Genomic DNA, 26,788 nt, shown 5'->3' with positions numbered 1-26,788 from the left:
CAGTTTGTAAGGCAATATGCCATGTTAGTCTTTGAATTTCATAGAATTATGGCTGCAAGTGCGGATGTTAGGATTGTGCTCCCATTTTGTACACTACACTTGAATCAGGCTCTTTCTGGATGTACAAGGAGGCTGGTTCAAGTGTAGTGCACAAAATGAAAGCGTAGTCCCAGCATCTGCACTTGCAGCCTTAATTCTATGAAAATCAAATACTGACATGGCATATTGCCTTACAAACAATCCTAGGAAAAAACTATATTTTCATTGCATTAAAAAAAGACAAAATCACCAGAACTGATTTACTGATTCCTCTTGTTGAGGACGGCGCTTCTTACTGTTCCTGGTGGAGGTTTCTCGTTGTTGGCTTTGATTGAGGGTTTTGATGTACTCAACTATTTCTTTAAGATGCTTGCAATTGTCTTTTAGATCTTCTATTTCAGCTCTCTGTTTGTCTATGTCTCTTTGCATATACACATTGGTTGTCTTCATTTCTGCCCTGAGATCCTTTAGAGCTTGATTAAACCTTCCAATCATGAACCTATTGGCCATACAGGTTGGGCAACTGTCGTTCTTTTCAGCTCTTTCTGATGGGTTGCATGTCATTGTATTGCTTTGAGTTGTTGTGGAGGCTGTGTCTTTTTTTATCCCAGTGTTCGCCCTCTTACTTTGATGCGTTCTGTTTGTTCCTTTGTTCTTGATGGCGAAACTATGGCTGGTGGAGTCCACTTGATGAATGATCCCCAAAGATCTGGCAGAACCAAAAGAGCATTAATCATGCTTTGTGTTCCAAAAACGATCTAAGGAATTGTCTTGAAATGAGGAGCTGGCTGAAAGAGGCTGCTTATGCGAGAGGTAAAGAGTAGTTAGAAAATTTGACTCCAAAAAAACAGAGAACTGAGGATGTTGGGGAGATGAAGCTGCTCTCGAGATGGGGGTATGTCTTAAAAACCATAACCTGTGTATTGTACAGAGTGGGGCAGCGAGGAAGTGGGAAGATGTTATTAAGAGCTTCCGAGTGCTTGAAATATGAGAATGGAGTATACAGAAGGTGCAATCAGTTGGGGAAGAGCACTAAAGAGCGACTAGTGACAGCAAGGTTATAACACACTGAGGGTGGTTGAGCCTGGGTATACGAATGAACTGCGAGGTTGATGGGTTGAGAGAATGAAGTGGACGAGTTGTTGAAAGCTTCAAGCTGGTAATGGGATCATCAAGAGGGCTGCAGGCGAGGGGACACAGAGAGTTGATCACTTAAGAGATAGCATGAATGTAAAGAGGTTGTGCTTTCTAGATGACGAATATGGCTAAGCCCTTCAGCGAATTTATTGACCTTAGAGTAGAAGATTAACCTTCTATTGAAGATGGTTGTCATAATGTAGATCACCTTTGTGCTTGTACAGTTGCCCATGATAAAACACCTTTCGCTTTTTTGACATTTTCGATCCTGAAGCTTGTGACTGATATGACTATTTTCGTCTTTGCTCAGAGGAAAAGGACACCTGTGATCCTTGTCAAACGTGCTATGAAGCTTTTTGGGGATTGAGTTGATTTTGCACTCTGAGTCTTGCAAATTGCACTTGAAATCCACTGATAGCAAATCTTCTTTGTATTCTGTAGAAAATCTCGTTCTGGGAGTGGAGATTTGTTCATCTTTTTCTTTCCTTTGGTTATGCTTCTTTCCTCTTTCTCCTTTCTCAAACCTCATCATAGGTGTGAAAATCATGGTAGGTTTAAACAGTAGACTTCGTTGTTTTCCTTGACAGTCCCAACTAGTCTTTCAATTGCTTTATTAGCATAGTTATCCGCTTCTTTGTTTTGATTTCTCAACACATGTTTGAGAGTTATTTTTCTTAGACTTTTTATGTTTGATCTAATCCTCTGACAAATTCTATTGATGCCGACAGTGTTTAAAAAAAAACATTAAAATATTTAAAAATAAATAAAAATAAGAACAGAGAAGCAACAATTTACAAGTGGGGAAGCCTAGTATTTGACAATATTGCCCTATTAATTGTTTCAAGATGTTTGAGAGTGGTTCCAACCTCGTTGGATTTCATATGGAGAAAGTAGAATTTTAGATCCCACTCAAAATCTAGCAAACTTTATAGTTTTCAAGATTGGAAAGATTGCAACATTTCCATTGGACTCTACCATGTATGAGAATATGAAACTAGCATTTAATCAAGAGCACCAACCCTCTATGTACCTTGATGTTGGTAGCATTAATTGTTGAACTCTTGTCATGGCCCTAGTAAAAATGTACCCATCACTCAAAACAAAATCTCAATTTAAAATCTCAATTTGACATGTTAAGTTTTTTCTATCTTATTTTAATGCCTAGAAGGTGATGTTGATGATGAGAATCCCAATATAAGCAATGATTTTGATGATGTATATGTATTTGGTGTAGAATGATTGTGTTTGGACTCTAGAGGCCATATAGAGCCTCTTTATTGATGTATTTTTGGTTAAAAGATGGATTCTTCTCAATGCTATTTTGGTTATATGCACCCTTACTTGCTATACATATGATAAACTTGGTGCATTCGTGTATAATGGTATGGATTCATGTGGATGCACATGAATATATGTGTTATATGTGTGTGTGTGTGTGTTTTGATCAACTGGTTTTTTGGTTCATTTTTTCTTTGTTCTTTTTTCTCGATGTCGATCCGATTCACATTTTTGGCCTCCATCAATTCGGTAAGCAATCTAGTTTTGATAACATTGGTCAATAATGAATAGTCCCTCAAGGACCAAAACATGTATATTCCACATATGGAATATAAAGGTATTTTCCATGTGACACAGTAAAATGTTATAAAAATATTAAAAAATGATTATCGACTAGGGAAAGCACAAAAAAGTGGTTTGCTCTAAAGGGCATGAAGTGGGTGGGTATGTAGGACCACTACGTGCACATAAAGATCCTAAGAAAGAAGACCAAAGATGAATACTACAAACAATACAGTAAAAAAGGTAAGGCACCACAGTACAAAGATGATATAGGCAAGATGTAAACCATGGCAATGATATGCAAATTGTCATATTTACAAAGCACAATGTAAACCCTCAAGGGCTTAATTTGCAAAAATGACAAGATTCATGAATGAAATGTAAATATTACAGGATAGTTGTTATGAATATAATTCATAACAAGTAAAATAAATGTAAATATTAAATAATCAAACATTGATTAGGTTAAATAGTCATTAATTTAAGTGAAAAGCCAGTCACGAAAGGACACCTGCTTAGGTATATATATGCAGGTCCTCATTATAGCATTCATCACTTGTACATTTTTATATATAATAAATTATTATTACAAATATCTCTTGTGTATTTTTACATTCAAGTCAACAAGCCATCAAACATCCCGTCAGATCGATCTGCAGCCGGTGGTCTACCGTCTGTTACCACCACACCGTAGCTCATCCTCCTTCAACCCCGACACTCCCTGTCCCCGCTACACAAACCAACGACACCTCTATCGTTGCCTACACATTGTACTCGCTTGTCCCGACAAGTCGTCGTCCACCTCATCAGCTCTATGCTTATCACTTATGCCTTTGGTCAACTGCTTGTGAAGGTTCCGAGAGTCGTTAGTTCCAACGTCGGTTCATATCGATGTTACGGACCTGCGTTATAACATCGTTTCTTTTGGGTTGCGGTCAAGTGATGTGTTCCTCCAGTCAAACGTCAACAGAATCGAGACTATATACAAATGGTTCAACGATGGTTTAACTATATATATAATAAACAATTTATATGATTAAATTAATTTAATTTAAATAATTATTAAAAAAATGAAAAAATAAATATTATTAAAAAATAATAAATAAATAAAATTTTGAAAAAAAAAAATTATTTAAAAAAAGAATTGTTCAAAAAAAATATTTTGAAAAAAAAAAATCCCAAGGGAATATTACAGATTCTACATGACGAGACGCTTGCTAGATTATATACATCGAGTGACAGACACTAAGTGAAGAAAATAGACAACATTAAAGCTTTGAGAATAAAGCTTCTGAAGAAAGGGGCTATGTTATGAATATAATTCATAACAAGTAAAATAAATGTAAATATTAAATAATCAAATATTGATTAGGTTAAATAATCATTAAGTTAAGTGAAAAGGTTAGACATGCCCAGTCACGAAAGGACACCTGCTTAGGTATATATATGCGGGTCCTCATCGTAACATTCATCCTTTGTACATTTTTATATATAATAAATTATTATTACAAATACCTCGTGTATTTTTACATTCAAATCAACAAGTTATCAATTTTTATGTTTCAGTGGTATGAGAGCCATGGCGCACAATATAATCATGCGAGTCTTTGAGCGTAGTTCACCGCACAATATGCCATTACGTTCACGTCCTGAATCCATGGAGAATTTTAGTAAAGTTCAAGAAGCATTTCAGTGTTTAAAAAAATCATATGCAGAAGTTAAAGCATGTCAAAAGGAAAACAATAACAAGGAAAATGATCTAGATAATAATTCCAATGAAGCTTATACAGATCACGATGAGGATTTAGATAAAGATGATCTTGATGTGAATGAGGATGATCTAGATCAAGATAATGATTCTGATGTAGATGATATTGATCAAGATGAAAATCCAGATGATGTTGATCTTGATGTGGATGAGTACCATCTAGGAAAACTAGAAAATGAACAATGTCATAACCATGAGAAAGATGAAGAAGAAGACATTGTTGATTTGTGCCAAATAACAGTATTTAGTACAGATGGTACTACCCCACCTAAACCTTATATTGTTACTATGCCCAAGCAGGGAAAGTGCAAGGATCTTGTGAAGGATGTAAGCGTTGCGTGCTCCTTACAAAAAGATGAGAAGATTTTAATGTTAGAGATATATAATAATAAAATAATTCGTTTCTTAGAAAATCCATTTGATCCACTATCCCCTATCAAGGATGATCAACACCTTGCAACATACAAGCTTTGTCAAGACAAATCACCCTTGCTGGAATTTATGGATCGTCTGGAGGAGGAAGATTACTTCAGTACTCAAAGTACTAGATTTTGGAAACCATTTGGTGCACCTCTAATAACAAGGTTGTAGGATGATGTTCACACTGAAGCTGACCTTCAAGCAAAATTGAGACGTTGCTTGTTCCTTTGCTGCGAACCAAAAAATTGCTTTGTGATTCATTTGGAGGAATTGCAAGGACTTCATTGGTTGTGACAGTTGCGCTTTCACCACGTCATTGAGGAGAGACAACAAACTCACAGAATATCCGTAGATTGTATGAGATGTTGGATAAAAATGAGAATGAAAATCAGGCTGTAGCAATTTCTGTTGCTACTAAACCACCAATACTAAAAAGGAGAAACATCTTTATGGTGTTGATGAAAGACATTGCAAACAAAATAAGAGCAAGGCATTAATATTGTTTGAGGATGTGGATGGCATGGAAATATTCATTGCTTTAGCTGGTGAATTGAATGAAACATCAAAGATGACTAAGGCCATTAATGAAGCTTTAGAGAAAGGGAAATCTTTTAAGGCTAAATTCTGTGTTAATATGCATAATCCTCTGGAGGGATTTTGCACATTAGAAGGTGTGCCACCTAACATCCTCATTAGCAGAGTAGCTGCTAAAAATAGAGGTGTAGAAGGTGATGTGGTAGCCATTGTATTAGATTCAGTATCTTCATGGGCCAAACTGAAATGTGCTTCAAACAAGCAAAAAACCAATTCATATTATGGGGCTGCCAGCAATATCTTTCCAAAGAGAAAAACTTTGAAAGCCAAATTATAGTTTTGGAAAAAGTAACTATCTCGAGTTGCTAATCAATGATATTTCATATGTAAATGATCAAAATGGTTGGTCAGGTAATGACCATAATGATTATTTGCGATTAAAAGAGGATCCAAACGAAATTACAATTGCTCTGTCAATGGAGTTTCTTTTGGGTTGCAGTCAAGCGATGTGTTCCTCCAGTGAAACGTCAATAGAATCGAGACTATATACAAATGGTTCATATGATGGTTTAACTATATGTATAATAAACAATTTATATGATTAAATTAATTTAATTTAATTATTATAAAAAGGGAAAAAAAATATTATTAAGAAATAATAATAAAATTGAAAAAAATAATATTTAAAAAAATAATATTTTGAAAAAAAATCCAAGGAAATATTACAGATTCTACATGACGAAACGCTTCCCAGATTATATACATCAAGTGACAGACACTAAGTGAAGAAAATCGACAACATTAAAGCTTTGAGGACAACGCTTCTGAAGAAAGGGGGCTATGTTATGAATATAATTCAAAACAAGTAAAATAAATAAAATAAATGTAAATATTAAATAATCAAATATTGATTAGGTTAAATAGTCATCAAGTTAAGTGAAAAGGCATCTCTAAAAAACATGCCCAGTCACGAAAGGACACCTGCTTAGGTGTATAAATGCGGGTCCATCACTTGTACAATTTTATATATAATAAATTATTATTACAAATATCTCTTGTGTATTTTTACATTCAAGCCAACAAGCTATCAGTTTTTATGTTTCAATAGGGCAATATCGTAAATATAGATAATTTGCAAGGAGAATGAAATAAGTAGAACTAACCCATCTCAACAATGAACATGCACAAAGGCATCCCTTTAAAACTTGAATATAACCAATGGCATCATTAAGTTTGTTAGGTAAGTTGGATAAACTCTTTTAGTTTTTTTTTGTAAGATCAGAGATGTTAATTAATTCAGAAAACGCAAAATTACATCATAGATAGTAGTCTCTATTGGTTTGTCCCTCAGGAAACCAAACCAGTAGCATAAACTCAAAACTTTAAGTTGACCCTATTGTTTCTAATCCGTTAATCTGAAAACATAAACCATAAACAGAAAGAAAGTATTACATAAACAGTGGTGCATAGATTGATAGGCAAGATCATGTTATAAGACAAAATACAGAATAGAGTTTGAGCTCTAAATGTTTTCATGCTACTAGGATGTATTTCTGATCAGACGGCTAAGAATCGTCATTAATATCTGACGATGTGGGGTTGGAGCCAATCATACGCTTGAACAATAGATCGATTTTGCCATTGACAATGTCCACTTTCTCCATGAGTTCAACCATACAAATAATAAGCCCCTACTAAGTGTCTGCTCTGTCAGTGACAACCTTTGCAAGAGTTTTAACATGCCAATACAGATTAGCCATCTACATGTAAGTTGATGCCCTTGCCCTAGTGGAATTAAGAACATCAGGGATCCAATCTCTAGTCTCCTACTCCATATGAGAGTCAGTAACAAATATACGAGTTTGCCTAACTTGGTCTTCAATATCTTAAATAGCACTCTGGACGGCTTCAAAGATAATAAGTCTATACCCCTGCATGGTGGCCCTATATGAGGTTTGGGCGCGGGTGTTGTGCAAGGAGGGGGAGTTGAAAGTTGGAGAAGGGGTCGGACTAGGCCTACCACAATGGCCTCGTCTCGAGGGACTAATCAGTGAACAACGCACCATGACAGAAGAGGGAGCAAAAACAGGGGAAGTTGAGGGAGGATAAACAAGGTTGGTTGATGGACAACACACATGAGAAAAAAGCAAAGGGTCAGGGAGAGGAGTTGTACATTCACAGGAAATTTTGAATAGACAGGGAGGAAGACAAGGCCAATACACAAAGAAACAGGCGAGTAAAAGCCCCCCAAAAAAGTAGCACCAAGGTAGGGGATTCAAACGTAGAACCCAAAACACCACGCCGAAGTAAATAACAAAAGCTTAAAATGATGCAAGTCTTGATAGGACTTGTAAGGAAGAAGAAATAAAAGGTTATGCCTAGGTAATGAAGATTCGCGCAAAGGAGAAGCCCAAACAACCACAAAAATCCTCAGACCGCTAAGATAGATTGCGAGCATTAAAGTTTGAGATTGCACAATTCCTGGTTGCCTAGCCTTTTAGCCCGAGATTGCTCCAATCAGGGAATGGTCACCATAGTTTAAGAGCAGTTATGGCTACCAATTTCTTACAGTCAATTGTACATCTAACTTCCTCCCACTTCACAGTGTTATATCAGCATCCTCGCCCTTACAAAACCATAATTGCCTTCCTAAACTGGCAATGAATGATTCTTGGTGCCAATGTGTACCTCCCTGAGCACTTGCACACTCGCACACAAAGTTGATGAGAACTTACCTTGTCTGAGACGAGTTTCCTGGCAGCAGGGTGGACATGAAGACTACTAGGTGGGGGTAGCCCGCCGCCCCTCTTTTAAACCTTAATTCATTCATGGTTGTCTTTTTGTTTGTTGGATTAGCACCCTCCATGGGGAGAAGTGTCTTGTTATGCAATTTCATTACACATGGTTTTTAGTTCCTTTGAAGTGAGTTGCTCCTAGTTTGAGTCAAGGACCTCTCATTTATATTATAGTCCAACATTTGCAAGCTTATTTGCCAGATTATTGCCATTTCACAATGTATGATGGGGGTCAAGTGCATCGAAATTTGCTAGTTGCTCTGCTATGCCCTCTAAGCTAGCTAGCAAACTCCAATTGTTTGTAACTTTGGCTGGACTAGAGCCATTTTGGATTCTCTTAAGCATGTTGATGATTATTTTTTAATCCCCTTCAGTAATGAGCTTATCTATACTTAATCAGTTTGCAAAAGTTATCCCTTGTTCAACAATATAAAGCCCGGTTGCATTATTGGTGTCATGGCCAATGGGTCCAGCATACACGTGTTGTATTTCCCCTTTTTCATTCCTAAACACCCCTCCATCGCTGGCAGGTCCTAGATTGCCATTAGAGGCAACATCAAAGTTTAAATTGATGAATCTACTTGCTAGGCGTTGCCAATGGTTGGGCCTTGGTTGGTTGCAGGGTTGGTAAAAGGATGTTTTGTAACCATTGATTAATACAACCCTAGTTGTTTGATGTTAAAATTGGCAACTAGGGCCAAACTCTGTGTGGGTCATCTTATTAATGGCAGTGGATATTTTTCTTGGATCCCTCTCATCGAGAGGTGTAGGATTGATCTAAAGATCATCCGATTCTGACAAGTATTCATGGAGATATGAATTTATTAGTGTTATGGGACAATTCGTCAAGGTCGGCCAGCAACCAAATAAACCCACTTGTGCTCAACGTTTTAGTATAAATAGAGGTGGCCTTCAAGTCATTTCACACACTCACTCTTGTGATCTCTCTTCATTTTGTTTTGGATTTGATGAAGATGAGATCCAGAAGGCGTGCTCTAGGTCATACGCTACCCTAATAGAAGATGTCCTAGAAGCTGTCATGGACAAGGCTCTACATTGCCCTGATGGAAAAGTCTCATATGCAGCAAGAAGAAGGCTCACGCAGTCAGGGAGGAAGGTCTCATAACACAGTCCAAGGAGAAGCCTTAACGCTGGTATGATAGAAGCCTAACGCTGTAATGGAGGACAGCCCTCTAAGAAAGGTTCTACGTTGCCCTAACGCTGCCCTATCAAACTGTTCTAGGACGCAGTTTAAAGAGGGTTCTTATGTGCCCTAACTGCTGTAAATGCAAGCCCTAGCCACAGTCCTATTAGGAGGACTATAGCCTTAACCTAGTTGTTGATAATGGAAAGACTTGGCCACAGTTCTAGGAGATCTCTAGCAGTCAAAGAGAGCCATCATACGCTACCTAAAAGGTTTCTCATCCACTGTCCAAACACTCAATCTAATCCGCAATTTCAAAGAGGCATCTATCTGCCCTAGCCGCAGTGAAAGGTGAAGGTTACAGCCATCGAAATAAAGGGTCTCTAGCAGCTGTCATTTGTGCTACAAACCGTTGTCCAAGTAGGGCCAATGATGCCCTAGTCTCAGCCCTCAAGGAGGTCATCTTGGCCACAATTGGAGAGGACCCTATCAGCCAAAGGATGAAGTTTAAGAGGTCCATAAGTCTGTAAGGAAGGAACCCTTAGAGGCTGCAAGGAAAGTCAGATCTAAGTCACATTGTTGTAGATGACAGTGTGACACATTTGAGATTTGTTATGAGCATGATTGTGCAGCAATAAGGCAGACCGATAGACATTGGTAATAGTTGGGTATTGTATGACAACCTTGCTTGTTGTTGGGCTAGGCCGCAGGCCATAGCCAGCAGCATATTGTGCTAGGTGTTGCACAAGGATAAGGACTGAAGGTTGATGTGACTACTTGTGTGGTCAGCATGTTAGACAGTGTGGTTAGATGCAGCAGTTGGATGCAGCATGGTATTAGAGACAGCAGTTGGATGCAACTTGGTATTAGAGACAGCAGTGAGATGCAGCAGTTGGATGCAGCATGGTATTAGAGACAACAGTGAGATGCAGCAGTTGGATGCAGCATGGTATTAGAGACAGCAGCGAGATGCATCATTGAGTGCAGATCAGTGATGAGTGAAGCATTGGGTGCAGATCCGTGATAAGAGCAACTTTGTAATTGGAGTAGCACAGTGACAGGAGCAGCAACATGAAGTGCATAGCATGGTCACTAGGTCCAACACTGTGATGATGAGTGCAGCATGGTGCAGCACGATGAGGTGCAGCATATGGACGAGATGTAGCACAATGATAGGTGAAGGAGTCACCTTGAAGAATTAGGTGAAGCAGAATGTCTTCAATTGATCTCATGTAGAGATGATCGATTATATTATCTAGAAAGTCGAAGTATTGACTTATGTTGTAAATGTACTATCTCTCTCTCTCTCTCTCTCTCTCTCTCTCTCTCTCTCTCTGCTGAACTATTGAAGAACATATAAGAAGAATTGATCAAGGGTTCCCCACATTGGGGTTTGTCCCTAGCTAGTGCCACATCTTGTGTCCTCTTGTCTTGGCATGTCTTCTGCGATTTATGTTTATGTTCTATCTGCAGTTTACTTTAACATTGATGTGATTGCTAATCTGGAAAAAATATTGAGCTAACTATGAAAATTGAAATAAATTGCTCTAAGCATAGAACATACCTAAATTTAACATTTGAGGATGGATGCTTCAGCAGATTCGCATTCCCAAGTGCTCCACAAGGAGATGAAATGGTTTTTTGCCAAACCCAATTCAAATGTTGTTTAGTGTCTTCGAAAATTCTTTGATTGTGTTCCTTCCAAATTTCCTAGACTATGAAGCCCGGGAAAAGCTACCAGGCTTTGTTTATTATTGCATTCTTGAAAGGCATGGATCTCCAATCCTGCGGCGTGTATTATATGATGGTTCTACTTCTATCATCCTACGTGAAAAAGATCATTACCCTATCCCAAATTTCTAAAGCAAATAGGTAGTCATTTAGCAAGTGTTTCACTCTCTATATTTGAACAACAAAGGTGACATTGGACGGGACCATAAAAGCCTCCTTTTTGGAGTCTATCCCAAGTTAACGTTTTCTTATTTAATAGAAATTATATGAATATTATTACTTTGCGGCCAAAGCTACACTTTGCATAGTTTTCTCCATTTGTTATCCTCATTATGTCTTGTTATACCTGCTAATATGTTGTAAGCTTCTTTGAGATTAAAATCTCTTTTGTGGTTTTGACCCCACCTGAGAACGTCATTCCCACCTAAGCTTTTAATTTTTATATGCTCCAATTCCTTATTCAGGGCTCCATAAGATTCGAGGTTGTTGTTGAAGGCCTGTTGTCTTCTTTTGTCCCGTAGCCTCCATTAAGATTATTATATTTTGTTGTTCCAATAATCCTTAATTCAACCTTGTTTTCTTGTTGTAATTCCACCTTGATGCCAATTATGTCTTCTTTTTGTTCCAATTATGGTCATTGTTGCCATGAGTCCTCCTAGAATAGTGCGAGATTACCGCTGCAAATCTCCCAAAAATTGTGGTTTTTTATGAGATGTTTATTGTTCCAAAGACAGGAGCCCTTTATCAGTCATTGCAGTTTGATCCTTTGGTTGTTATCAATATCAGGGGCACATTTGCTTTTCCAGATTCTCCACCAAGTCTTTGCTCCAGTAACTTTGCTTGATATTTATGGATCTCTAAGACCAACACCCCTTGCTATTTTTTATTTGCATAATTTTTTCCATGCAACAAGTGCCCATTTCTTCTTTTGTTTGGTCCCTCCAATGGATGGAGAAAATTTTGTCAAGGATAGTTTTAGGAGCAGCGAGGGAAAAAATGTGATACAACAGAATGGCTTGAAGGACAGAATTGAGAAGAACTAGTCAGTTGGCAAGGTTAAGAGCTTTAAATACCTAACAAGATAGTTTATTTTCCAGTTTTGAAAGAAGGCCATCCCAAATTTTGATTCATCGTAGGTTTTCAACAGCGGGACACCTAAGTATTTGGATGGAAGGGAACTTCCCTAAATGCCAAGAAATTTGAAAATGTAAGTTTTGATAGGCAACGAGGTGTTGAAAAAAAAATTGCAATTTGGAAAAATATATGTCAACTCCCGATGCATCAACAAAGTCTGAATGAATGGATTTGTAAGCAAAGGCTTCTTTGATGGAAGGTTGAACCATGAGAAGGGTATCATCTACAAACTATTGATTAGAAGGTGGACAATTGGGGTTGTTGTACAAGGCTTTGAGAGAGACAGAGGAGACAACAAGTTTAATAGACCTGTCGAGGCCTTCATCCATTAGAAGGAATAAATAAAAAGAGAGAAGGTCCCCCTATCTAATACCCCTCAAGGGAAAGAAGGTGGGGGAAGGTGATTCATTTACCAGGATGGACAAAAAGGCTTTGGAAATAAGATAAATCACCCGTGAGACCCAGGAGTTCGCAAATCCATAGCCTTTCAGCATATTACATAAGTAATGCCAATTGAGCTTGTAAAATGCTTTTGACATATCCAATTTAATGATCATGCCAGGAATTTTGTTGGCAAAAAGAGAGTGGATTTGTTCCTAAGCAATAATAAACTTGTCAAGTATTTGTCTTCTACATATCCAGATTGCTTTTGACAAACGATGAAGGGCAAAAGAGACTTAAGTTTATTAGCTATAACTTGGAAATTATTTTGGAGATGACAATGAAGAGGGAGATGGGTCTAAATTCTGTTAGGTGATTTGGTTGAGAGTGCTTCGAAATGAGGGCTAAAAATAGTGGCATCCAGAGTTGTGGGTACTATCTTTCACTGATTGGAGTCTTCCACTACTTGAGCGACATATTTTCCTATGGTGTCTCGACATTCTTGAAAGAATTTTATTGTCGACCCATGTGGGCCTAAGGCTTTATTTTTGGCATGTTCATAACTATTTCTTCCATTTCTACGGTGATTTCCCGCAACAACATTTCATTGTGTTCCTAAGTTGCTATATTTTGGAATGTGAGCAATAATTTTAGGATCTTCCATCCATTCTCCGTTGTAAGCGACATCTACAACTCTCTTTCAATAGACCTATTTCAACCCAACCAGATGTTGTTCAAAAATCAAAATGAACATCAAATCAAAGTTACCTTTTTATGATGGCCTTTTATCATGACATTCGCTGCTTACAACATCAACATCTTGCATATTCACTAATATATCTCCAAGACTTTCAATGTCAAGGGTTTGCTTCCTTTACAGACCTTATCAAGGTCTTTATACCTTCTCTATGGAGATGTCATAGCCAATTCTTCTCGTCATCAGATGTTGATATCTTATTTTTTCTTACGTTACTATAGTTGCATCATTCATGATCTCTTCTTTCTTTCTTCACAGATTGTTCCCCAAGAACTTCCATCCATAGTTCTTTCATCTTTGCCAACCACCTCATATTCCATATGAAGACATATTATGTTGGTTTCATCTTGTCAATACATGAACCATGCCTTCATGCATCTTTTCAAAGAAAGGGATTATTTTTCTTTGATCATGCTCATGAGGTAGAGAATTTACTCATGTTGTCTACAACTATATGATGACATGAATTAGCCTATCAATCATATACATACCTCTTGTCTCTTTTGGTCATCTAGACTTCCTTTGGCAGCTTCCTTTCCTTGCTTGAAATTTCTTGAACCATTTTGACATGTTGCATTCCTTTGTCATCGTACCATCATCCTTCTAAACAATGAATCCCATACAAGGTGGAATTCTTAGTGAGACACTTGCTTCTTCTAAGAGAAGTGAACCTTCTAATGAAATTTCTAACAAAGGATCTTGATTATCCTCATCCTACAAATGCTCCTTTCTAATGATGATGATGATGTATGATGGTTTCTTTCTATATTCTATCATGCTAGATGACTTTCTTTTAACCATATATACTACTAACATTTTCCAAGAGCTACTTCCTTTCTATGATGACTGCTACATCCATGTAGACTTCTACTTCAGCTATCCTTTCAAACTTTTTGCTTCAATTGTATGTGTCCAATATGATGCATCCTATCATACTTGTAATGTTTTCTACCATGATAGTTATCTTTACAAAACTGAAAATATCCAAGTGAAGGTATGTGTCCAATATGATGCATCCTATCATACTTGTAATGTTTTCTACCATGATAGTGATCTTTACAAAACTGAAAATATCCAAGTGAAGGAGGTCATCTTAATCATAGTAGAGATCTTTCACTTCCTCCTCCTTTGATTTCTTTTTCTCAGATCCTTCCACATCTTCGGTGACATGGGCTTAATTTCTTTCTTTCCTTTTCTTGTTGTCCTTCTTGAGTTTCAGACAATCTCTTGAAATGCCCATATTCTTGACAGCCATAGCATTAGATCTTTGACATATCGATCTTCTTCTTTTTTAAGGACCAAATTTTCCAAAATTTCCTTTTCTCCTAGCCATGGCAACAAATGCTTGAACTCGATCGCTTGGTCCAACATCACTCTTTGCTTTAAACTTGGTTTCTTCAATTTTACATAATGACCATAGATGCTTGATACGAAGTTGCCCCATTCATCAGGTCAACTGCCACTATCTACAGTCAATTGTCGATCAATTGTCACTGTCTACAATCAACTGTTGAATTTCGTGGTCAACTGAAAAATCAAATCTTAGTTTTCAACCGCACGAACAAAGTGTATGTGTGTGCGACTAAAACCCTCCAACCGCACTCATGAGCCTGTGTGCCTGCAGTTGTAACCAAAAAATGCATGTCATCCCTGCGATTGGAAACCAAAACCCTAGATCTCGCGTGCAAGCTTCAGACCCTACAATTTCAAACCAATCTTTGCGAACCACCTCGGACATGTGTGAGCCAAACAAAAGAAAGAAGAATGATAATGATGATGTCCAAATGAGGGTCACTTGACTTGTATTTATAGCCATCCGAGGGTGTCCAATTTCTCTTTTGGGTCGACCTGTCATTTTGTGCACATGTGGGCTTCAATTCAAAAATACACCTTCCCCTGCCCAAATCAAGTACTTCAAAATTCAAAATTGGTCCTCTCAAAAAGAGAAATCTCGTCCCATTATTGGAATTTGTTACTAAGCTGCCAAATTAACACTCCCTCTCAGCTAGAGAGAAATTCCAACTGCATCATGTAACCATCGCAAGTATCTTGTCATCAAATCATATCCTATCTCAAGTTTCTCGTCATCAAATGTCGTCATTGCTCATGTCGGCTCATCTCTGCTTATCCTTGCTTATCTCTTGTTTATCTCAGCTCATATGTTGAACATTCTCGAATCTAGAAGAAGAATTTGACATCGGAGGGCAGTCCAAGATACCACCCAAAATCATCTGCTAGCGGGGAGCTCAATGCTACAACCCAGGAAACATCAAATAGCTTAAATACATGGAGCACATCTCAACCTACAACCACATCAGGGAGCTCAGGCTCAACCCAAAATCCATTGACAATGAGGAAGCTCCTATGGGACACTCTAACCTCATGTATATGACAGTGGGGAAGGTCCTGTGGGACACTCTCACCCCAAGTCATCTCATAGGGGAGTATACATCTTCCAACCTATGTCGAGCAATAAGCAAGACACCACTTACCAAGCAAGGATCACAACCATCCCATTTTGCAATCAAACGACAAGATACCACTAGTGCTATATTGAGTCTATCACAAGTGCTAGAACATCTTCACACTAATCATGCTAGGATTTCTAAATTGAATATCTCAAATATTTGTCATAATCCAGGGTTTCTTCCAAACCCTAACCTCACAATAATCGATCAAACCCTAATAACCAGATTTCCCAAGATTTCCTTCAAACCCTAGCATTCTTTTAGGTCTCATTCATCTTCTCTTGTTTCCATCAAAGGTGTCTTCTTAGGGGTGATCTTCAATGACTTTTCTTCAGCCTAACTCTGGTACAATGTTAAATTTCTCTTAGGGCTATATTGTTCTTTGCTTTAAATAATTGCATTTTTTCATTTACATATTAAATTCACTCCACAACATTATAACATTATTTAGTTTTACAACATTATTCAACAACATATGCAATTATATATAAAGAACAATATTATCATCAATGCAGTGGAACATAAAGGAACAATAGAAGAAAAGCATTCACACATAGAGACACTAGGATTGGTCGGAGACCAAGGCAAAACCCACTATGGGGAAAACCCTCTCAAATTCTTCTTCTTATTAGATTGTCAAAATGTTGAGCAAAGAGACAATACAATGATCCATATCTTCAACCACAAAACTATCCAGCAAAATCAACTAATCAACATCCAAGAGATGAACCCAACAATGCTAATAATCAAAACCCTGATTCAGAAGCCTGAAAAATCAAATGCTTGTTTCTAACCGCAGGCAAAGAGTGTATGCGTGTGTGGCTAAAACCCTCCAACCACACTCATGGGCATATGTGCCTGCGATTGTAATTGAAAAATGCTTGTGTCATCCCTGCAGCTAGAAACCAAAACCCTAGATCTCACGTGTGAGCTTCGAAACCCTGCAATTTCAAACCTGTACGAACCAATCTCTATGAACCACCTCAAACCTGTGCAAGCCAAACCAAAGAAAGAAGAATGATCATGAAGATGTCCAAATGAGGGTCACTCGACTTGTATTTAAAACCATCTAAGGGTGTCCAATTCCTCTTTTGAGTCGCCCTGTCCTTTTGTGCACATGTGGGCTTCAATTCAAAAATACACTTTCCCTTGTCCAAATCAAGTGCTTCAAAAGTCGAAATTGGTCCTCACAAAAACAGGAATCTAGTCCCATGAATGGAATTTGTCACTAAGCTGCCAAATTAACAAGGATTTGTTAATAATGTCCCAGTTGCACCTATTGACCCTCAGCAATTAGCTCAGCATAACAAGAAGAAAGCCTAGCCAAGGAGAGTCATCTTGGTAGGAATCAAAGACCACAATATTCCTCACCTGACTAGAAGAAGACAGTTAAATCCATGTGGATAGCACTTATGGGTCTCTATCAAAGTTTGAGCGAGACCTGAAAATTGCTATTGAAGGACAAGCTCAGAAATATTAAATTGTCCAAGTCAGATTCCATAGTGTCTTACCTCACCGAGTTTACCAAAGTGAGGGAAGAGTTGGCTGGTGTGGTTGAGACAATTCCAAATAGAGATTTGGTAAATTTTGCTCTGTTGGTTTTCACTAAGCCATGGCAAGCCTTCACAAATGGGATTTGAGCCAAAGAAAAGCTTCCAGATTGAGACCGATTATGGGGAGACTATGTCCAAGAGGAGATCCTTAGACGAGTTGGGTTGCGTGTTAAGGCCGTGGAAGATGAAGAAAAATTTGCTCTAACCAGCAAAGGGAGCAAAAATCCAAGGGTAAGAAGAGCAGTGTTGGAGAAGAGTTGAGCTCCAAGGGAAAGAAGAAGAAAAAGGATCTCAGTAAGATCAAATGGTTTTCGTGCCACCAGTTTTGGGCATTATGCTACTAAATGCCCTAACAAGAACATAGGGTTCAAGAAGGACTAAGTAAGAGCCTCCACAAAATAGATGAGTACTCTTCTCATTATGAGAAGTTTTCACTCATTGCTAGCATGGCAAGCTTAGTGGCTGCCAGTTTGTGGTAAGTGGACAGCGATGCATTCTATCATATGATGGGAAACAAGAAATGTTTCAACAAACTATCAGAAAGGGACATGTAGTTCAACATAGAGATGGGAAATGATGGCATGTACTAGATCGAAGGCATTGGTACAATTTGATTTGAGAGGGAGTCTAGAAACCCTCTGTATATTAGAGATGTCCTTTAAGTACATGGGCTCAAGAAGAATCTCGTTTCAATTTCGGCATTAAAGGATAAGGGGTACGAGGTGACCTTCAAAGAGGGTAGGGTTTTTATAAAACCCTCAAACTCCAAGGTGGCTAAGCATATTAGGGTTAAGCACAAGAGCCTGTACAAATTGCAATTTGAGATAGTCGCAACATTGACCAGCAAAGGGGGCAGTTACTTAGGCAACGACCTTGGGAAATTGTGGCATAAACGCATGGGGCATCTGCACCATAGTGCACTAAAGATTCTTAAGGAGATAGCAACAAGGCTACCACAGTGCAACATGGATCAGCATGAGGTGTGCAAGGGTTGCACACTTGGCAAGTGTGTTAAAAACTATTTTCCTATCAAATATAACATGGCTACGGGTATCTTGGACCTTGTTCATTCAAATGTTTGTGATCCTTTCTATATAGTATCCCTGAGTGGGTACAAGTATTATGTCACCTTCATAGATGATCACTCGAGAAAGACCTGGATATTTTTCATGAAAAAGAATGATGAAGTCTTTTTGAAGTTTCTAAAGTTGAAGGCCTTGGTTGAGAACCAAACTGGCAAGAAAATCAAGGCATAAGGTTTGATAATAGTGGGGAGAAAACCTCAAACACATTTAAGGAGTTGTGTGCCAAGGAGGGCATCAAGAGGGAGTTGAGTACACCATATAATCCTCAGCAAAACAGAGTGGTAGAGCACAAGAACAGGGCCATAGTTGGAGCGCCCAAAGCCATGTTGCATGACCAGGGGCTACCCAAGTTCCTTTAGGCTTGAGGCATGCAATATAGTAGTTTTCTTGTAGAACTGAAGTCCTCACAAAGTGTTGGGGCGAGTTACACCAAATGAGGCATTTACAAGGAAGATATTAGATGTATCACATTTATGGAGATTCAACAGCCTTGTGTACTACCATGTACCAGAGGAGAAAAGGAAGAAGATGGAACTTGGAACCCACAGCAAAGAAGGGCATATTCATAGGCTACAGTGAGACATCAGAAGCGTACAGTTTATATACTAGCACGCAAGAAAATCAACATCAAGAGAGATGTATGTTTGAGGAGGGAAGGGCTTTGTGTAAGTCCTCAAAACGTGAGCAAGATATAGTACAGGAGGAGCAGCAAGCTCCCAAGCAAGAGGCTCGACCAGCACCTTAGACTACAGGTGTACGAGTTGATGGGTAGGCCGAGCAATATGAGGATGAGAGGGACACGTAGGTGAAGGAGAGAATGGAGCCCACTCAGGCAGTGAGTCGCAACACAAGGAGAAGGAGAACAAGATGGGCATATCAGTTGATCCAAGAGGCATAGGAGCAAGTTGGTGCTCCTAGTACTTCAGTTTAATAAAGAAGATGGTCAGAGAGGCACACAAGAATATGGCACTTATGACAGAGTTTTTTATGTCGAGCCTTCCAGTTACCAAGAAGCAGCCACTCAACAGGTCTAGAGAGATTTATGGTAAAGAAGTATGCGTCCATATGATTTTGACAGGCGCAAATAAGCTCATCCAGGAGTGTAAGAGACATCTTGCAGGCGAGTTTGAGATGAAAGATTTAGGGCTAATGCAATATTTCCTTACGTTGGAGGTGATGGCAAGATCTTCTTGGGGCAAGGCAAGTATGCCCTGAAGACTCCAAGGAGGTTTCACATGCAAGATTGCAAACCCATGACCACGCCTCTAGTCACAAATTGGAGGAAGGTGCATGTATCCAGATCGGAGCAAGTGGATCCCTCACTTTACCAGTAATTGATTGGGTTGTTGATGTATTTGGAAAGCACACAACCAAACATATGCTTTACAATTAACTCTTTGAGTCAGTTTATGGTTGACCCACCAGAGCGCATTGGGTTGTTGCCAAGCATGTATTGAGATATCTCAGAGGAAAAGTAGAGTTTGGATTGTGGTATAGGTAGATTGATGAGATGAGGCTTGAGGGCTTCACTGATGCAGATTGGGCAAGGAGCTCCACAAACATGAAGAGTACATCGAGATGCACATTCAATGTTGGATCAGTATTTGTTTCTTGGTTCACCCAAAAGCAAAGACCAATTGCATTGAGCTCAGTCGAGGCCGCATGTATGGCTGCCAATTTGGCAAGGTGCAAAGCTATTTGGTTGGGGAAAAGCTATTTGGTTGAGGAAGCTTCTCGTGGGCTTGTTTGGGATAGAGTTGGAGTCCACCGGATCCATAGTGACAATCAAAGTTGCATCAAGCTCTCTGAGAATCCAATGTTTTGTTGGACATTGGATAAACCAACGCTCCCTGTGTGTTTCGTGACATGGACTAACCGCCTCTCATGGATCCTTATCTCTAGCGATGGGATAGTTGACTAACACCTGCACGTTTTGGCCTAACGGCAATCGTGATTCCCAACATGTTTCACGATCGCTCAAAGCACATCAGGACATACGTTATCATCACATCAAGGATATTGTTCAGAGAGGTTTAGTTACACTCTAGTATGTACCAACAGAGGAGCAGACAACAAACGTCCTGACCAAGGCTTTGCTAGGAACCAAATTTGTTTACCTCAAATAGAAGTTGGGTGTAGTGTAGAACACCTTCCTCTTTAAGAAGGAGTGTTGATTGGAGTAAAGCAGTAAGGGTTTTGCTTGCCTATGTGTTAAGGCTAGTAGAGGGACCCACAAGACAGCTACTCTAGCAAAATACTGATTTTTTAACTACTTAAAGTTGGACTTACAAAAAATTAAAAATTCCTAAGATAACTTGTGATTTAATCTCATCCCTTCATCAAAATCTAATTTCAGCCGTTGAAAATTGCTTTAGGGTTTGGGTCAAAATTATAAGAGGAGATAGAGCAAGTGGCAAGTCAGCCAAGCACGAACAGTGTGTTAGATCAGCAAGAAGAAAAGACTAGGGTTCAATGGATCGCAATGATTCAACATCCAAGAGAAGGAGATTGAGCGAGGGTCAAATTGCCTCAAGCTCAGAAACCTTAACTCAGCGTTCAATTTGCACAGATGCACAAAAAGAAAATCTTGCGCATTTGTATTATTCACACGTGTTTGCAGATAGCTAAATCTACATAGTTATATGACATATCAAGTGCGTATGAAAGAGAGACCAAATTGTGTCACAGTTATTCAATTGTTTTCCTATGGTGAAAGGGAAGTCCTCCCTTGCTATAATTTTTCTGGACCAAAATATATATATATATAGAAGACACACAAAGTTGCAGGTTTTCCCCATAGTTGAGGTTTCCTGGGTATGTCTTGTGTGAGATGTGTTTGTCTTCTGATTTATTTATTTTCTGTTGTGCAAGCCAAGTTAGAAAATTGTGTATTTGCAATTTGAATTTCAAGTGCATCAGTTGTTTGTATTTCTACTTTTACACTTACAAAATTATGAAACAATTACTAGTTTTTTAAAAAATCCAAAATTGCAAAGATTTGATCAAGTTGAAATCACCTCCAATGATCCAATGACGATCATTAACAATCCTTTCAAGATTTTGTAGGTTGTCTAGGAAGGGTTTTTTCTCTCTGGCAAAATTGGGGCCATAAACATTAGTGATATAATCTTTCGTGGGAAACCCTAATAATTTTAACTAAGCTATGATAGTATGTTGGGTGGACAAGAAATTTTCTAGAGTTAAGCTCTCTGGATTCCATAACATTGCAATACCTCCTTAGGCTCCTATAGCATCGTTGGCTACAATTTGACAATTTTTCCAAATTGTTATAGATACGATTTTTAACGAATTTGATGAACAATTGGTTTTCTAGAGTTAATCTCTCTGGATTCCATAACATTGCACTACCTCCTTAGGCTCCTATAACATCGTTGTCTACAATTTGAAAATTTTCCAAATTGATATAAATATGTTTTTTAAAGAATTAGATGAACACTTGGTTTTCTCACATCATGACGATGTCAAGAATTTCATTTTTTATTTTGTTTTTAAAGAGCCTCTACTTAGAGTTTCCATTGAGACCCCTTATGTTACATGGCGTGATTTTCATTAGTATTGTGGTTTGAAGGGCCAGAATCTCTCCAACATTGGCCTAATTTGATTTCCTTGATTAATTGTTGGTTAGTTTTTCTACCCCCTTTTTTCCCTTTCCCTAACTCCTTTCAAATGTTCCTTACTTATATTGCTCTTATTTATTTTAGGAAGAAGAATGATTGGGCTTTAAGTTGTTACCTGAGGGTTGTTTGCTTGCTTTCTTTTGTTGTTTGAAGTAAACCCTTTCTATCAACTGCACCTGTTCTTTTGGAATACTGATTAGGTCTTTCGTTCTCCATTCTTGAGCTATTTGTTGGAGATTCACATTTCTTAGTTTTGGGTCTTCTAGATCTTCATTCTCTGATTCTTCCTGCTCTTCTTTGATCATCACCATGTCTTCCTCAATGCTTTTTTATATGGGTTGCATTTGTTGATTCTCACCTTATTCTTTTCTATTGGTGTTCTCTACTTCCAACCCTTGATTTATTGTATCTGCTTGTTCTTGTTCCTGATCTTTCTACATTTCTTCCTCTATTTGAACTGTCGAGAATCTGTTTTTTTTTGGGTCCCTGTAGAAAGATGGGTTTGCATTTCCTCTTTTTGTTGCTTTTCTTTTATTAGTCACCTTTGTAAATCCTACCTCATCTCCTTGCTACTGTAAGTTGCTTTCATTGTATGATTCTAAGGGCATTCTTTGAATAAATGTCTATATTCATGGCATTTTCAATAGTGAAAAGGAATTTACTCATGGTCCATGGGTTGTAACCCATACAAGTCGTGATAGCAGATATTGATGTTGGCTCGCAAAGCCTCAATTAAGTCCAAATATATACATTTTGACATACAATGTGTATCGGCCAAATCTAATTGTGTCTGGGAGCTTAAAAACTGAGCCGATGGCATTTCCTATGCCCTCTAGAATGTCTAGTTCCCAAAATTCCTGCGACAACGAGTATAGGTGTAGCCAAACAAGGGCTGAGGTGAAATTTTCTTTGTTACAGTTGAATGTTTCAACCCAAGGCTTCATGTAGATCCCTACAAAATTGAGGAAATAAGGTCCTCCCTAGAATATCTTTTCCCTGTCTTCAACATTGTTAAAGATAAAATTGAAGAAGCCCTTCAAACACAATTTTAGGTCCATGTCTCCCCAAATTTGAGTTTCCTAGTATTTTGCCCCACTAATTTCTTGGGCTTACTTCATTTCCTTCCCTTCCTCCTTGTTCCTTAGTCATGGCTGAGATATACTAATTAATTTTTGGTTGCACATGGTTGCCTGGTTTGCGATTATTTTCTCTGGAATTCATTCCAAAAACTATGGTGTAAGGAGGGACTACTTCCTCCCCCACGAGGGTGAGAATATAGGTTGCAAGTTCAAATACCTTTCTCTCCCTCTATCAATCCTCGAACGTATGGATAAACTCTTTTAGTCAAGTTGATACAATTTGACAAACATATTCAATGTTGAGATTGCAAAAGAGTATGGACTCTTGAGGAACCTTGACTAGCAAACATTTTTGGTCATCTTAGTCATTTTTTGGTCATTTTTGGTTTACACAAATTTTTGGTAATTTAAACAAGCAAACATTTAATGGTCATCTTAGTTGCCACTATTAAAATTAAAATCATCTATTTGTTTGTGCAAGGGAAGTTTTTCCACCATTATTCAGATTCTAATTTTTGCTTCTCAAATTAAAAAAATAACCATAAAATTTTCCATGTTATTATATTTACATTTCATGTTGAAGCCTTTATCTCAATTAGAAACCCCCTCATTGGACATGATAGTAAGCCCATGTATAAAATGTAATGTGCAACAAGGATCAAAGATCAATAACTTAACTTTGTAACTTGGATTAAAATCCAAAACAAAGGAGATATATGTAAAAATTAGGCCCTTTCAAGCAAAATACTTTCATACTATAGAAAGTTGCGAATGCGTTCATTTTGAAATGGAGAACCTTCTTTTTCGCAAGTTAGCTAATCAACATATTAAATCCTTTCATTTTCTTTGTCTTGCATATGCTTGATATCATATTACTTGCACAAGTGCAAGGTAGCTTCATGCTTTACACCAATGATCAGGGCATGGGGTCGCCATGCAAAATTCAATAACTTAAATGAAGTTGAACAATGGAGACTACCCCCCCACCATGTCTGTGCATTAGCTCCTACTACAAACACTAGTAGGTCCCTCGTACTTGCTTCCCTGTAAATCCAGAGTTACTCACCCAATCACTCATGTCGGTAACTCACTATATTACGATATTCCTGTCATACTATAACCATATGTGGTTTTTGGTCATTCCCAAATACGTGTTGTGCGAGCTATGCCACATCGTTTGGCCAGTCAGTCTGATCAAAGCAATATACATACTTTATATGAAAACTTTGGCCACTTCGGGCAAAATAGTTCCATACTATAAAAAGTTGGGAATGCATTCATTTTGAAATGGAGAACCTTCTTTTTCGTAAGTTAGCTAATCAACATATTAAATCCATCCAATAAAATTACAACAGTCCATGTTGTAAGAGCAAGGGATCCAACTCAAGTAACCATTGGAGAATTCATGTGCGCTAAGTTCCTCTCTCTTCCATTGCAAATGCGATAAGGGCTTTGACAATATGTCTACAATTTTCAAGTATTGTGTCCCCACTCTTTATCATGTCTCCAAAATCGAAGGAGTGACGCTTCAGCAATTCCATTACTAGCAGCCTAACCTCTTTTTCTCCAAACCTTAACCTTGAGGTCACCTTTTTCTTGACTATTGCTGAGAACTGAGGGTGGTAAAGTCTGACCAAGAGTCGCAGCTGAAGGCACCTTTTTCTGAGTACACGATAACCATCCCCTAAGTAATTAATGCCTTTTAATTGTATGATTTCCCCTGGCACATTCCATGATCTGCATCCAATGACACTATAGTAACCCAACCCTACCATCCTTCCTAGTAGCCTACCATTATAGGTGGCCAGGGTACCAAAACAAGTGACCATGACTCAAGATCAATGATAAAACCAAGTGGCTCCAATCCCCAATCCTGAAAGCTGAGAACACAATCTGAGAGACGAGCTGGAAGACAACTTTAATGAAGGTTGTAAGATGGAATGGACTCTCATCATTTTGCAAATAGGTAGTTCATGCAAGGCCAAGTGCAAGTGCAAAGAGCCCCCCCTATTCCTAGCTCTTATTGGCATCCCTCTCTTCTACCATCTCTTCCCCACAAGCTAAAGGCACTCGTACTTGATATCCTTCCACGCAGTCCCCTGATACTTCCACTTGTGGCGCAATTCCATCTCCACACGCAACCCTTTCTTCCTCCTTTCCACCTTACGAGAGGATGAATTAGTGAATCTTCATTTCAAAGAGAAATATGGCTATATTGGCTAAGTGGTGAAGAATGGATCTTAGCACAACTGTGCTCTGACAACGATTATTGCGGATGTCGTTACAAACAATTTACTGAAACAGAGGATTTGAGACACTGGCGTAACAGAGAACCCAGTCAGATGAAATCACAAGTCCAGTAAAGATACTCTTGAATAACCTATCAGTGAGGGCCTTCTCCCACTGCTTGTTCGATTAAGATTTAGTTTTACGTAAGTAACCAACAGTTTCACACGGGATTATTTTAATCGATAGTTGACCATAAGATTAATTAGACCAAAGAGAAAATTTCGTTAACGGCTTCACATATAGTTACTCTAACTAGTAGCCGTTTCAAACATGACAACAATATACTTGAACAGAAAATATATAAAGACGGCCTTACATAAATACCAAAAGCCCTCTTAGTTCTGTGTAACTAAAAATGAGCAAATATACGAATCGATCCAAAGCGAAGCTATGAAAGGCGTCAACAGTTTCAGATCTGACAGACTGACCTTCCCAGTACCCGCCATAGTGACAACTCCGCGACAGCCATTGCCAACGGCTTGAGCATTCCTCTGAACTTGGGCAAATAAGCAATGTCTGGTACCCTTATTAAACACGGAATCCAGGCGCCGCAATCCAGCCAACTCAGATCGAACCGACGACGATGCGTTGGAGACGAAAACAGACTTCCTGCAACCAATGTGGACTGTCGCAGAGCTGGAGCTGATTGCCATGGCCGCCATTATTCAAATCGTCACCGACTGGCTTCCTCCCACTTCTACTAGGGTTTTGATGCAAATTAGAAAACCCAGAAGTGTTTTAATGCAACTTAGGAAACCAGGAGGGGTTTTAATAAAACTTTTCAGGCGGGCACTCTTAACTACTCCTGGCTGGTGTTGACGGAGAAGTGAGGAAGTCTTAGAAAATAAATATAGGTATTGATGTGGGCTCCCGACCCACCGGTTGGTGTGTTAGGACCTGATTAGCGAGGATAATGCGGAGGCGGACTCATCACTGCCACGTATTTATTTCATCCATCAACATACATGTTGAAAGTGTTTTTGAAGTAAATATCTTTAGAGAATTTACAAGCATAATAACCACAATAATTTTGATTTGGATGAAATGATTTTGTCGGTTGATCAAAACATGAATTTATCTCGTTGTTATTATTTTAATTAAATGTGATTTTTTTGGAATTATATAATTAATTACGGAGTATCATTAAATGTGATTTTTTTGGAATTATATAATTAATACAGAGTAGTTTTAAGTCTGACTTTTTTGAGTAGTCAAAAAAATTGTAGTTAAATCTTTATTTGTGGTGTTTAAATTGGTTTTTTACTACATATTATAG

General features: G+C 38.4%; 1 protein-coding gene across 1 annotated transcript in view; it reads right to left on the bottom strand.

Annotated features, from left to right (window-relative positions):
• The window catches only part of TIM (triosephosphate isomerase), a 353,432-nt gene extending 327,089 nt beyond the window's left edge, over positions 1–26,343 (bottom strand). Inside the window, exon 1 of the mRNA XM_089404394.1 lies at positions 25,941–26,343. Coding sequence (XP_089260520.1) covers positions 25,941–26,174 — 234 coding nt within the window. The 5' untranslated portion in view covers positions 26,175–26,343. The remainder of the gene's footprint in view (positions 1–25,940) is intronic.
• Between the last annotated feature and the right edge of the window lie 445 nt (positions 26,344–26,788).

This window comes from Pinus tabuliformis, chromosome 2_2, assembly GCF_031772625.1.
Source record: "Pinus tabuliformis cultivar Carrire ecotype Pingquan chromosome 2_2, CPIR1, whole genome shotgun sequence".
Classification (NCBI taxonomy): Eukaryota; Viridiplantae; Streptophyta; class Pinopsida; order Pinales; family Pinaceae; genus Pinus; species Pinus tabuliformis.
Note: the sequence above shows the minus strand (reverse complement) of the source record. Positions and strands in the feature narration are given on the sequence as shown.